Source organism: Epinephelus lanceolatus, chromosome 20 (assembly GCF_041903045.1).
Source record: "Epinephelus lanceolatus isolate andai-2023 chromosome 20, ASM4190304v1, whole genome shotgun sequence".
NCBI lineage: Eukaryota > Metazoa > Chordata > Actinopteri > Perciformes > Serranidae > Epinephelus > Epinephelus lanceolatus.
Genome location: NC_135753.1, coordinates 13,967,896 through 13,981,591, shown reverse-complemented (window position 1 = coordinate 13,981,591; position 13,696 = coordinate 13,967,896). Strand labels below are relative to the sequence as shown.

Here is a 13,696-nt window from a genome sequence, read left to right as displayed (position 1 = left end):
TCAAATTACAAACACACACGCCCCTTTTTGACTGCGGTGAGAATGTCACACCGTCATTCCACCTCACTGTTTTTTATTTAAGGTATGATTGCAGAATGGGGGGGACAAAGCTGTCTCATCTTCAAGCTAGCAGCTGTGGTAGCAACCGTGCTGGAAAAGACGTCTGTATAAAAGGGACAGCCGGCAGGACGGGACCACGGACGGGGCAGTTATGAGGTTTTGACAACATGTTATGTGTGCACTCCACTGCTGAGAGATTTAAAATGCAGCTAATAGCAGTTAGCAGCTAACTGAAAAAGAAGAATGGCAACCGAAAATGTCTGCAAACTGGGGAGACAGTAAGGTCTAGGATCTCCTTATCTGTCGATCTCTATGTGATTAATTATCTGATAAATTTGGCACTTCCCTTTAAGACCTTGCATTGCTGCATTTCCCTTTCATAAGTTTTCTGTTCTGTGTGAGTTGTGTGGTAGTGCACTAATCATCACCACCGTTGCCCTGCATGAATAGAGGTTAAATGTGAAATGACTGGTGACTGATGTAGTTCAGTGAATCATCAGCTCCTCTGCTCTGTGGTTACTTCCTCTCCTGCTATTCCTTCCCTTCCCCCACCGCAGAGCATCATCATCATTACCAGTGCATTCTTTCCCACTTAACAACCCTTAGCAATTACATCTAATCATTGCACCTCTGTTCTGCAGTTCCTCCCTGTGTAAGAATACTGTAGGCAATTATTTGACAGCTCCAAATAAACAAGGCTGATTAGGAAATACTCATTTCCCTGTACAGAAGACACAATCTGTGACTGAAATTCAGCTCTTAGTGTTTGTTAACTGTATTGTTGTCTGGCTCTAAGTCTGGGCATTATGTAGGCTCACTCTCAGCACGTATGTAAACTTCAGAGCACAGTCAGGATGCTGTTTGGCTGCAGCCCAAAAGTTAGATTGGCAAAAGTCAGCCGAGGTGTTTCCAAATGTGCTGTGTTAGCAAACAAAGTGTCGACCTTGGCATCCTGATTCTTTTTTTAATAGAGGCTTTTTTTTCTCTGCTGGGAGAGACAATCCCTCCAAGGTTTCACACTTAACATCCTCACACAACCTCTGCTTCTGGCTCCATCAAGCCACACATGGGTTGTTAGATTTACCAGAGGAATCCAGTTTTTGAGGGATGTTTAACAAGAAGCTGCCAAATGGAGAACTCCCCGCGGGGCGTTTGACCTCCCATTTTGGCTCCGAGTGTGGATGGAAGCTCCGTCATGCTCCGTGTTGCACTAACTGCTCAGAGAAACAGCCCCACCGAAGGGCCTTTGGACAACGTTTGACTTTGCAGATGACGGGCTTCAGATGTGCTGGCTGTAATCACGCTGAGAAACAGAGCAGACAAAGAGGCATTCGCTCTGCTTCAACAGCCGTTTTGGCTCAGTGCAGAGGTGGGAATGTTGGATTGCGCTGCTCCTACAGATGAGGCCTGTCATGGTGAGAAACAGGAGACAGAAGACTGTGAGCTTCTGCAGCCTGGAGGCTCAAGGAGCAGGCATGTGACCGGAAGTTTACTGCTTCAGATCTAGGACAAGGTGCCCTAGAGCGGTGGTTTCTGGGGGTCACAAGATCCGCAAGAGGGGTCATGAGATGATTGACAACAAAGAATAATAAGTAGAAAAAGAAAATTGTACAGACACATTTTTGTTGTCTTTTTCCATAGATTTAACAGTCATGCAGTCAGACCTCCACTGTAACTAAAGGAAGGGATGCCAATGTTTCCACCAACAGGATACTTAGCACCATAACCACTGGATGTCTTAATTACACAGCTGAATGATCGTGTTTCCAAGCTCTACATGTGTCTGTGTTTCCAGATTCCACAAAAGCAACCTGTTCAGGACCCTTCTCTGAGTAAGTTATTTCAGGAAACATAGGAAACAACTGTAGTAGAAGCCGATCCGGCAGGTTGAGAGAAAGTGGGCGCAGCAGAAAAAAGGCACACCTCAGCACTCGTAGCACTTCATCATAAAATAACTGCTGCTACACACTGAGCATCACAAATTGTTCAAATCCGCTCTCTCTTGGCTAAATGTGGGTAACTGTAAGCGTGAAGTGGGGGCTTTGCTGAAGAAAGAGTCAACTTTCTCATGGAAAAGTAACAGTCAGAAAGAGAGATGTTAATGCCCTCATCAGGCTGTCTTCACCTGTTGGCAGCTCCGACTATTGAGATAAATCCTCTCACACAGTATGCCTGAAACTGGGGTTCGAATGTGTTTAACAGACATGTGCTTCATAGTTATTATCTCCTCGTAATCCCACAGAACAAGGATTTCCAATTCCTGGACTGCTGTAAAGACAAGCTTATCTTAGCTCTCAGCCAAGAGTGGCCATTAATAAGACCTTGTGGCATGTCTTATTTCATAATCATGTGTAGTTCTGGTTTATGATATTACACGCCAGTAAAAATAGTCCATGTCCTAATGTTCTTGGACAGCATGCCATGGGAACTGAGTACATTTCAGTGTGTGTGTGTGTGTGTGTGTGTGTGTGTGTGTGTGTGTGGTATCTTAGAGGAGCAGAGAGAAGATGCCTCGCTGCCAGTGTGCTGAAACATTTCTTATAATTATCTGAACTCTATCATTAACCATTGGCACATTTGTCTGGTCTGGCTAGCCACACATGCACACAGACACAATGGTATGTAGGGTGTGTTTGTCTAGTTGCAGGCTTTTCCTCCATGTTGTGTGTAAGCTCCCTACTACGCCTACAGTACACACGCTGTGCAGCTTTTTTTGTTTGTCCGTGTGTTTTGTGCATAGCTGGCATTTTATGGAGGATATCATCCTGCAGCCAGTCTGCCAAAGCGCTGAAAAGGCTGTTTTTTTCCATGTGTTGAAGTGAAACCGGCTGTCTCAATGCCATATCGAAGTTTACAGACGTTTCTTTTCCCTTTCTAGTCTCTTCTTATCTCACCCTCCAAAACAGTGTGTGTTTGTTGTCGAGTTACATTTGCGTCAGGCTTCGAAATTCCACCCCTGCTGCTTTGATTGGCCGTGCCACCGGACCAAGAGATTTATGCCGCTTTTGCTGATGTTGTGTGGACGCTTTCTGTCAGTGTGTGACCTGTTTTCCAAATTCTCCAACCAGACCTGACTCTCCACCCAGTCTGAGCAGTGTAAATCAGTAGGGTGAAAGAGAGAAGCTGGGTCAGAGAAGTTCACTGGGGGAAAGACTCTAGTGCTACTTTTGAAAGCTTTATCATGCTGATGCTATGATGCTCTTATTCCCAAAAAGACAATATTCCTATTAAGCTGTCTCCATGGCTAATGAAAATGAATATGCCACTAATATTCCCATTTACATGCAGCAGTTGATACTCTGGTTAACATTCCCTGACATGTCATTTATTACGTGAAAATATGGCAACGTGGAATGGCTGGAGCCGCTTGTGCCATTTTGCTTCTTTGCATCAAATAGGATTCTTTTTCAGAGTTTTCCAAAGGTGACACAGCCTCCCTCTTTTATCCTTTAACCACCCTCTTGAAAAGGTCAGTGTTGCAATAACTGCACATATCCAGAAACCTGATGATATCCAAGTCTTTCATGATGTTTAAAAGTATCTGTGTTTCTTATTCTGACCAGAGGTGCATGCTTTTCTTTTGGCATGCGTTTCGAATAGGGATGCATGATAATATCGGCACGTCATCGGTATCTGCCGATATTGGCTTTAAAATGAAATATTGGAATCGGCCAAAATGCTGATTTATGCCGATATGACAAACCAGCATATGTGTTTTTTAGAAAAAGAGAGACACGACTGGTTGCTCTGTATAATAAAAAGTAGATCAAAACCTTGTGTTGGGCGCTCATGGGGAATGGGAAACAACAGGATATATAGGAAGGCAATCCAGGCACTCCAAAACTATAGATAACAAGGAAGGAAGTATTAAAAAGTCTTTATTGTAGTGGTTAAATCATTTAAGGAGCCAACATGTTTCGACCACTGCAGGTCTTGTCAGGGCTTTAAAAACAAGGTTTTACATCTGTTTTAGAAATTTCTTAAACCACCAGAAAGTTAAACAACACCCCGAGAAAACAGAAGGCTGTGAATTATTATTTTCCATAGGGATTTTCCAAATATTAAAGGAAACATTCTTTATTAATAGCAGAGCATATAAATCAGGCAGTGAAATAGTAGTACTACACAATGGAAACACAAATACACGGTCTTGGACCAGGGTATAGGTAGGCCTACATAAATTAAAATACACATAAAAATAAAGATAATCTGGGGTACAAGGATACAGATAAAGACATATATTCAGTCAGAGGATTTGGGGAATAAAGGTGCATAATTTTCCATAATATATTGATATATCAATATCAGTATCTTTTATTAGCCAAAAAAGTTGTCATATATTGGCATATCGGATATCAGCAAAAAATCCAATATTGTCCATCCCTTGTATTAGTAATATTTAAATATTTTTAATGGTATTTAATTTTAAGACTGCTGTTTATTGTCCCTGTTTTTTGTATGTTAAAAAGCGGTAGCCGCTGATGGCAAAAAGGTCAAGAATTGATTGCCAATTTCTGCAAATCATTGCCAATTACAAACTGTCAACCATTACTGTGATGTCGTACATTTTCTGGAAAACAACTTGTTAACAGGTCACAGCAGTGTCACAGCAATTTGACCAATCCAGCAATTAAAATACCTGAGAAATTAAAGCCTTTCATTATATTGATGTTAAAATATTCACTTCAATTTAATATTACCATGAGGCACTCCAACATTGCCCACAATGGACTAATACATCCAGACATGATAAAGTGTTTGATGCCACAGTATAAAACGTATCTTTATAAACATGTATAGCATGTTACGATGTATATCATCATATTATTACCTCTGAACAGAAGTACATGCTTGTCAATGTTCTATAAAAGGCAGAGCAAATACAGTTACATGAAGGCAGAGAGACACAGCACAGAATTATCGGAAAAGATTCAAGATTACTTTATCTGTCCCCAGGGAAATTTGTCTTAAATATAAAGGCTGCCACATAAAAATACATACATTGTGCAGAAAGAGACATAAAGTAGCCTGGTTCCAGACCATAGACCCCGCCCACTCAACTGAGTAGGCTTGCATTGCTGGTCTGGCATACTTCAATGAATTTGCGATTTATCTCGTCCAAACGATGGACGGACCAATGAACACCGGGGGTCTAGCGATTAGCCAATCAGCGCCACGCTGATGTCAAGCTGTACGCCGGTGGTTAACTGGTGAGGATAGCAACAATGGTGACCGCTACAGATCCTACAGACCACATTAACGATGCTATCGAGGTATTTCGCCACTACTCACGTTAATGGAGGACCAAATTAAGGAAGCTGCTAAACTGGATTTAACGGCGATGCAGCTGGGCGTGCACGACGACGGAGACATTTTAAATGGGCAATGCTCGCTTGTTTTCGGCACCCCTGAGGCATGGATACTAATGACGTCAGATTCTGGGTGAGTCGTTGATCTCTACTGATTGGTTAGGGAAAAATCAAATTCCCTTCCCCTTGTAAATCGCCTTCAATGGAAGCCATGTCAGACTGAAGGTTCTGGGAGCTTCAGTCTGACACTCAGGCTAGACATAAAGTGCGTTTAAATACATGCGACACTGCCCCTTATTATACATCATCCTTTTCCCCTGAGTTTAGGAAATTCACTGACAATGGGATGAAAGAGTTTTATACCTTTTCTGGTATCCTCTCTGTGTTTAATGAGAACCCTATGGCGTCTATGTGATGGAAGCAGTTTGTATTCTGACAACAGGACATGGGAGGAGTCTGCGGTAATTTTCCTAGCCTTTTTAACTATTGTCATTGAGTGATTAAGTGACATAAATAAAGTGATAACCCTTTTGCAAACCTAAGAAATGACTACAAAAGAAGTTAGAACAGGTAAATGGTATTGCATAAATTTGATATCAAAGTAATAAGTAGGTCCCCTGGGTTGTAAAAGTCTTATTTATTAATCCTGAAGTTCCTGTGCCAAAGTTTTTTTTTTTATTCAGTATGGCCTTCTCTAGATTCTCATTACTGAAATGCATCTTCCAGTCAGACTGAATGGACAACATCATTCATCTTGCACTCCTTAAGGCAAATTGACAGGCAAACATTAACAAACCAAGTCATGAATTCGGTATGTTAAGCAGAGGAATTATCTGTATTATACAACACTAGATATTTTTGCCATCATCTGTTCAGTATCCAGAAAGTAATCCCAGACTGCCCAGGTCGGCAAACATGTCAGTGTTTTGTCAAGTGACATGATATGACATCATCAGATTCCTGGGTGTTGAAGTTCAAACATTTACAATAGCTGACCCCGTGTCCCATTTTAGAGCTGTAAGCTTTCCAAGTGTAACCAAAATGGCAACAATCTGGATGAAAAAGAAAATAAATCACAAATATTTAGGCATGTGTTGCTACTAACAACACAACAAGAATCTTTCATCGTGGCAACCGCTGTGCTGACTCACTCTTATCCCAAACTGAGAAGTCCAAAGTGATTTTGGCTGTTTTTTTTCTGTCTGGCTTTAACATGCGGGTGATGATGATGGTGTTGGCAGCAGCTCCATTGTATGACCTAGATCCTCACACTAGTCATATAGGTGGGTGACTCCTCTGCGGGTGTGTGGAGAATTGGATGGAATTAGAGGGACAGAGAAAAGACGAAACTTAAAAGGACGCAGAAGAATAATTGAGTGGAAGAAAGACTTGGCAACGAGTAAAAAGAGAAGTGAAAACATGACAAAGCAGCAAGAAAAGGAGGCCCTTTAAATCTGAAAAGCCTGTCGCTGATGGAGAAGCCAAACAGCAGAGCCAAAACTGCTCAGTGTTCTGAGAAAAACACCCACAGGCCTCAAACATATGGGTGACAGTGGTTGAAAACATATGTGAATCATCCACCTTTCAGTTTGGCAACATTTACTTGAGTTCAGTGTCTTTCTAGTGAACACATGGACCATTGGGATCAAGTAAACACCTCTAGTGCCAGTTGAAAAGTTAGAGGAAGCAGCCGAGGGAAGAGACAGGCTATTATTAAGTAGGTATTGGACCTTCACCCTGGGTCGATCAAAAGGAGTCAGAGTGCTTTTGCATTCAGACCTATGCATTTTTGTCGGATCCGTTTAGCATTCTTTGGGCAACGGTCAGTGGATTAGCAAAGCACCCTTGACAGGATGCAACCACTCGCTGCGGTTTTCAATTTGCCCTTCTGAGAGCACTTGTATCATCGGCCTTCACAGTTACAGCAGAGCAGTTTTCTCTGCATACAGGAAGGAGATTAACTCACCCTACGTCGCCTTCTCACTTCCCCCCTTTGCCAGCTGCAATGATGTTTGTCCACACGCTGCTCTCTGATAAGGGGAGTGTGCTCAGCCAAGACCAGATGCACTCCCAATTTAGCTGCAATATTTCAACAACAGTTCTCTTGTTTAGGAGCAGATTTTTTTTGGTGGGGACTTTTCCTCTTTTTATAGTTTTGACAAGAACCTCTTCCACATAATATCTTATGATAACAATGGCCCATGACTTTCCAAGGTTGTGCAGGAGAGAAGACATTGGTGTGTTAGGGTCATAGTGAGGTGAAATTTTGTGTGAGTGACTAAAGGAACTGAAATTTTTGACGTTGGTCCAGTATTGAGGGAGAGTGCTGTAGCCAGCAGCTGCAAAACAGGCTGCAATGTAACAACTTGAACCCACCCCTTTAAGCGCTTGTTTTTGCCACCGACAGGCTCATTGTTATCACAAGTGTCTGAAAACATTATGGAAAAAGTCCCTGCCAGTGCTGTCACAATACTGGAATTTCTAACTTCAATATAATACCTAGAAAAATATTGATATTCAATACCATTTTCAATACCACTGGGAAAATTGGCATTGAGGGCATACAGGTTAAAATTTCCATTAAAATATAAATATAATGAGGCTAAAACATGACAATAAGGACTTATCTTTTCTTGGTTAGTAGCAGGGAACAGCACAATGACTGTAGTAAAAATAGAGGGCAAAAAAGTGCAGCTGGTACTAACCTTTCTATTCTGTGGGAAATGAGTATTGAAACCGTTTTAAATATTTCACATTGATATGTATTGATAAATTGTTTTTTTGTTTTGACAACACTAATCCCTACAGAGATAGATCCTTTGGTCAAAAATCATCATCTTTTTTGTTAAACCATAAAGTTTAAGTAGTTGACCTTACTGTCGCTATAGCCAAACCATCCAGACTCCCTTTAAATAAATAGGAATTTTTGTGTCTGGTGGGTTTTGCAATTGTAATTTTGGGGCTGTTTTTGGTTAAACAAAAATGATCTCACCTTACTTTTACCTTACCTTTTATCTTTAACAAAAAGGTCCATCTTAGTTGGGATCCTTTCCACGATGTTGCAGTAACAGTGCAAGCCTGTCGGTGGCAACAACAAGCACTCTCAGTGGACGCAAATTAGTGGGGCACAAATGCTCCAACTGGTTACATTGCAGCCTGTATCATGGCTGCCAGCTGCAGCGCTCTTGCTCAATACCGGACCAGTTTCAAAAAATTGCTTTTCCCATTAGTCACTTCGACGCAAAAATATCGGGGAATAGGGTCCAGGTTGAAAAATGCTGAATTTTCCCTTTAAAGCTCTCTCTAGGAAGTAAAACCTGACCTAGAATGACTGAGCGATTCCTCACTCCTCCTTCTGTCTGGGTCCATCGCTGAACCCCAATCACTCCCCTGCAAATGGAAACCAAAAGGTCTGATTAGATTTTGGCCTAGTTATATCCAGACGATCATGATTTATGACAGCTTGAAATTTGGGCATTATCTCTGAGCTGTGGAGTCAAATTTATTAGCTCCGATCCAATCACAGAGGAGGCCTTACACACTAGAGTTTGAAGTGCTGCTAAAATGGAATATTAGTACATCGGTTTGTTCGCCTCATTGGGAAGACTTTGTCACTGCACTTCTGTATTTTATAATAGGAGCCTCTCGTGTTCTTGCAGCCCAGCTCAGGTAGAAAAAGATGACTGTAGTCCACGCTCTGTCATCCCTCTTAATTTAAACTGACACAACAGGGCATTGGAACAGAACGGATGTTTCCCCTTTGTACGGGAAGTCTCAGTGGGAGCAATTATGTATGAGCAACTTTGCCTGTTATGAAATATTGATTGCTCCTTTTTCTGTCATTTTGAACAATCCACTTCCTTTTACCCCTGCATGTCCTGATAGAAGTTAAGTCTGCTTTGCGTCACTTTGCATGAGAGCTTGTCAGTTCTCAGGCCTATATCTCATTAATGTCAGAGTTTAAAACTAGACATGATATTGTCCAGAGATAGCTGCGCTGTGCTGGACTGCACATAAGTTCCACCAGTGTTGGATGAGCGATACTTGAAGGCTGAAGTCGTCCATAGAGTGGGACAGAGACAGAGCTCAGTCCAGCTCCAGATCCCTTTGGCATGAAAGGAATCCTCTGTTGGCGCTGGTCGCTGCCTCCTTCCCCCTTGTGAGAGACCATCATTTTACTGGTCTGCCCTCAGCAGACATTGCAGCCTTTCATCTCTCAGAGGAATGGCAGCTGCTCCTGGACTCCTCTCGGCACAGTGAGAGTGTGGAGGCAGAGTAGGGAATGGAAAGGCAGTGGTGTGTGATGGTATTTAGATGTGTAGAAGACTGTTGGTGGACAGTGGTGTTTACAGCAATAGTAGATATGCCTCATTGATGGAATTGGACTGGCAGAGGATTAGTGGTCAACTACTTTGATGATCAAGTATTCATTGATTATGTAAAGATATGAAATATTTTGAGCAGCTTTTTCTCAGTTTTATAAGAGTGAATTGAATATCTCTGATCTGGAATTGTCAGTCAGACAAAACAAGTGATTAGAAGATGTCATCTTGGCCTTTGGGAAGTTATAATGGAAGTGTTTCACAAATTCCTGACATTTATAGGCCAAACAATTAAACCATTAGCAATTGTAAATCCATAATGAAAATAAAGCCATTTCTCATATGAATCTCAGGATCTGATTCTCCGGATGTTGGACAAAGTCGCCTTTTTGTCCATGTAGGACAACTGGACATTGTCCATGTCAGATGAGTGCTCACCAACTGGACATACTCTATTTGGTTTAGGCGTAGGGTAGCACCTGGGTAGAGCATGCAAGAGGCAGGACTCTGTAATATTTGTTAACATAGCTGGTTCATAAGTACATCATAAATAGCCAATTCTCTTCCAGGTCCTTGAATTTGACAATTTTGGTGACAGGCTTTTTTGACAAGAGTTCCCAAATCTCCTTGTCTCTCTAGTTAGACACTTTTGTTGGCATCTTAGTGTAAATGACCCTTCTTCTTTACCCTGGGATGTTTGTAAACTTCCAGTTTCGCGCCAGTCACATGATAGGAACGTCATCAACTCACCCACTCACTTGCTGTGAATTGTCTGGCCACTGACCTGCCCTGGTCACACATTGGCTCAATCGGACATTACACAGACTTTGTACTGGGGAGCTAGCAGGGTGAAGTGCGTCCTTCTATGAAAACATCACATTTTGGGTTTACTGCATCTTATACCTTGCTCTGCTTAACTTAGACCTATTTGCCTCATTCGTAGACACTTTTATGTGCCATCTAGTGGTAGCAAAATCACAACACAGTCATCCATTTGAAAGCAAGATGGCGGCAATCTCTGCCAAGTCAGTCTGCAGCTGATCCCAACACAAAAGTGGACAAGATACAAAACCTGATCAAATGTTATGATCATCACTTGTTAATTTATGTTTAATCATGTCTTACCAATAGTAAGAAACTAAAATGCTGTTAATTAGGAAATATTCGTTTGAGGACATGGGGACTTTATCAGGCCAATTAGGTTTGGCAGACTGTCCTTATAGACAGAAGGACTTTCCTAGACTGGAGTATGAAGCAACAAAAATACATACAGAGTTACAAAATTAACAAATCACAAGGTTTTTAGATATGTTGCATAATTTGCATTTTTTTTTTGCAAACCTTTGTTCAGGAATGGAAAGTAACAGTTTTGAACAGTCCCATAGAGTTACAAAACAATGAGCAAATGTCGCAATGTTTGTAATTTTGTTTTTACACAACAATATTCAGGCACTGAAATAAACTTTTTTTAATACTCTGTGACACACCTGTGGCTATTAAAAATAAATCCATCCCTTTTTTCTCAAAAATGACTTACTTTTTAAAGACGCTGCTTAGTTTATTGTGCCAGGTCCTAAGAATCCCAGTTAAGCTGGGAGAAATTGAAAATGCATACCAAACAAAAGCATGGGTTTCAGGAGGTTAAAGTCCCTTCCAGCTGATCCGGACATTTGCGGTCTCTCATACAGCTCCTCCGGGAAATGTCTAGATAAGTTCAGGGTTTCAGTGCATGTGTGAAAGGGGGGAAAGGGAGTTAACCCGATAAATTGGTCAGGCTGATATAAATCCAGATCCAGAGTAACCTTACTTCTGCTGCCTCATTCAAAGCCCTAACGAAGCATTCTTTATGATCAAACCTTGGCTGCAAACATGCACTGTGCAGTGTATCAGAAAAAGGGTAGCATGGTTTCCGAGTTCAGTCTTTTGACAAGTTATTTTTGTCATTTGGTGCCAGCAGTGTGCAGGGTTTCCTAATGCATCTTTAAAGTAATTAGTTTTTATAAAGGGGACTGGGGTAATTAATGGAACATCGGTGCAATTTCAGTAGAAAAACACTCTTGAGGAGTATAAATAATGCATCACAATTTGGCCCAAGCGTTTTGCAAAAGGAAGATGAAAGAATCTTTTTGTTAATAGAAATCTGTGAGGATATGAGTTAAATACACAATAGACTTAATTTCATTTCTCTGAAATATGAAAGCGGTGTTCTGTCAGTTGCATCACTTCAGTCACATTTCATCACATCACTTTCAGCTCTAACTAATCAGTCTGTCTATTTTTATGTTTTTATGTATTTTGATCCCTAATATTTTGCTGATTTACATCCAGATTTATGGCCAGTAAACTCATTCACATTAATTAATTCCTGAAGTCAGAAATGTTGAGATGCACATGCCTCTGTCATTATTCTGTTCAGGCCTTCATCTCCACCACAATCGATTTTATTAGTGTGCACTGGCCGCTGTAAAAAGATTACGACTCCAGTGATGAAAAGCACAGCCTCATGATTTAATTAAACCTTCTTAAGATGCTGTATGACGAGTTCATTGAGTCCCAGAGGTCCCTGTTGTGCTGTACGTCTGTGTGTCTCCACCGTGGTATCGATTACATCTCCTGTCCTCACTGTCATTTACAGACTGTGGACATACATAAAGAGAAGGTGGCCAGGCGGGAAATTGGGATTCTCACCACCAACAAGAACACGTCGAGGACCCATAAGATTATAGCGCCAGCTAACATGGAGCGGCCTGTCAGGTACATCAGGAAGCCCATTGACTACACTGTACTGGACGACGTTGGCCATGGCGTCAAGGTAAGTAGAATTTCCTGATATTCTATACGTTTTTGGTATTTTTCTCCACTTTGGATCTGCTCCCTAATCAGATTTCTCTACACTCAGTTCCTCTGCTTCTGTTCTTCCACTTTCTTCTTCCACTTTATCTAATTTTTTTCTATCTTCCCTTCCCCCTCCTCTATTTCTTGCCAGAGGTATTCCTATCTCACTCCTCTCCTCTCTCCCACTTTGACTTGTTTTCCCGCTCACACTCTATCTCTTGTGCTTTCTCTTTCATCTTCAGAAAGCAACCCCTTCTGACCCTACAGGAATATGTTTCAGTGTGGGTTGGTGGGAACGGGTTGGGGGTGGAGATGAACTAAAAAAGTGATTACATCATACAGCTTTCAGAAAATAGCTCTATTCTTAGAGTGTTGTGAATATGGCAAGTAGAGGACAAATTTGTGAGATGTTTTTAAAGGCACTTAGGACCTGGACCGCCCTCGTAATCTCGTTCTCCATTTTCTCTAAACCTTTGCCGAGGAATGACGTTATTACAATTGGATTAGTAGTTTATTTTCATGTCAGTACAATCTGAAAGGCAGGAGAGAAGCTGATTTTGATGTGATAAACTGATGATCCAAGAGTGACATTTTCACTCCCTCTCTGCCATTAGGGCTCACTTTAGGGGTCACTGGGTCGTCCTGACCGTGGCGGTAATGACATCATTTCCTGATGGCCAGAGGCATTTTTCGTGATCTTCACCCTCCCCCCGAACGTCCTCTGTCACATCAATCAGCCAATCAATTGCAGCTTTCAGACAGATTGGATTAGAGGCCCGCCATTACCGTCCCGTAGCGTTACAGGCATTGATAAGGCAGGATAAAAGCCATTGTGTCACTCTCAATTTACTGTGTAGAGAATTACATTGGACCCTTCCGTCATGATGGAAGCATGTGCTGGCTAATGGGTAGTGAAAGATTTTATTTGGGTGTGTTTCTCACGATAGGGGCCAGGTTTTTACAGAGTGTTGTGGCTCCAGCAACGAGCCCTAAAAGCCTAAAATGAGTTAGCATTTTTGCACTTCGGGTTCCCTTATCTTGAAATCAATGGGTTTTTTGGAATGGCTCTTTGGTTAGATGCCTGAGGTACGGCCTGTGGTTAACAAAATCTTAAGAGACTTTAACGTTTTGTTATACAACATTAAATACTACACTCATGAATTGTGAAGC

At 41.6% G+C, this 13,696-nt stretch overlaps 1 protein-coding gene across 9 annotated transcripts in view; it reads left to right on the top strand.

The window, feature by feature from the left end:
• Nucleotides 1-13,696, top strand: part of abi1a (abl-interactor 1a) — a 69,299-nt gene that overhangs the window by 29,551 nt on the left and 26,052 nt on the right. For all 9 annotated transcript variants that reach the window (XM_033638694.2, XM_033638692.2, XM_078162698.1 and 6 more), the window contains exon 3: nucleotides 12,327-12,503. In XM_033638694.2, the coding sequence (XP_033494585.1) occupies nucleotides 12,327-12,503 (177 nt within the window). The remainder of the gene's footprint in view (nucleotides 1-12,326; nucleotides 12,504-13,696) is intronic.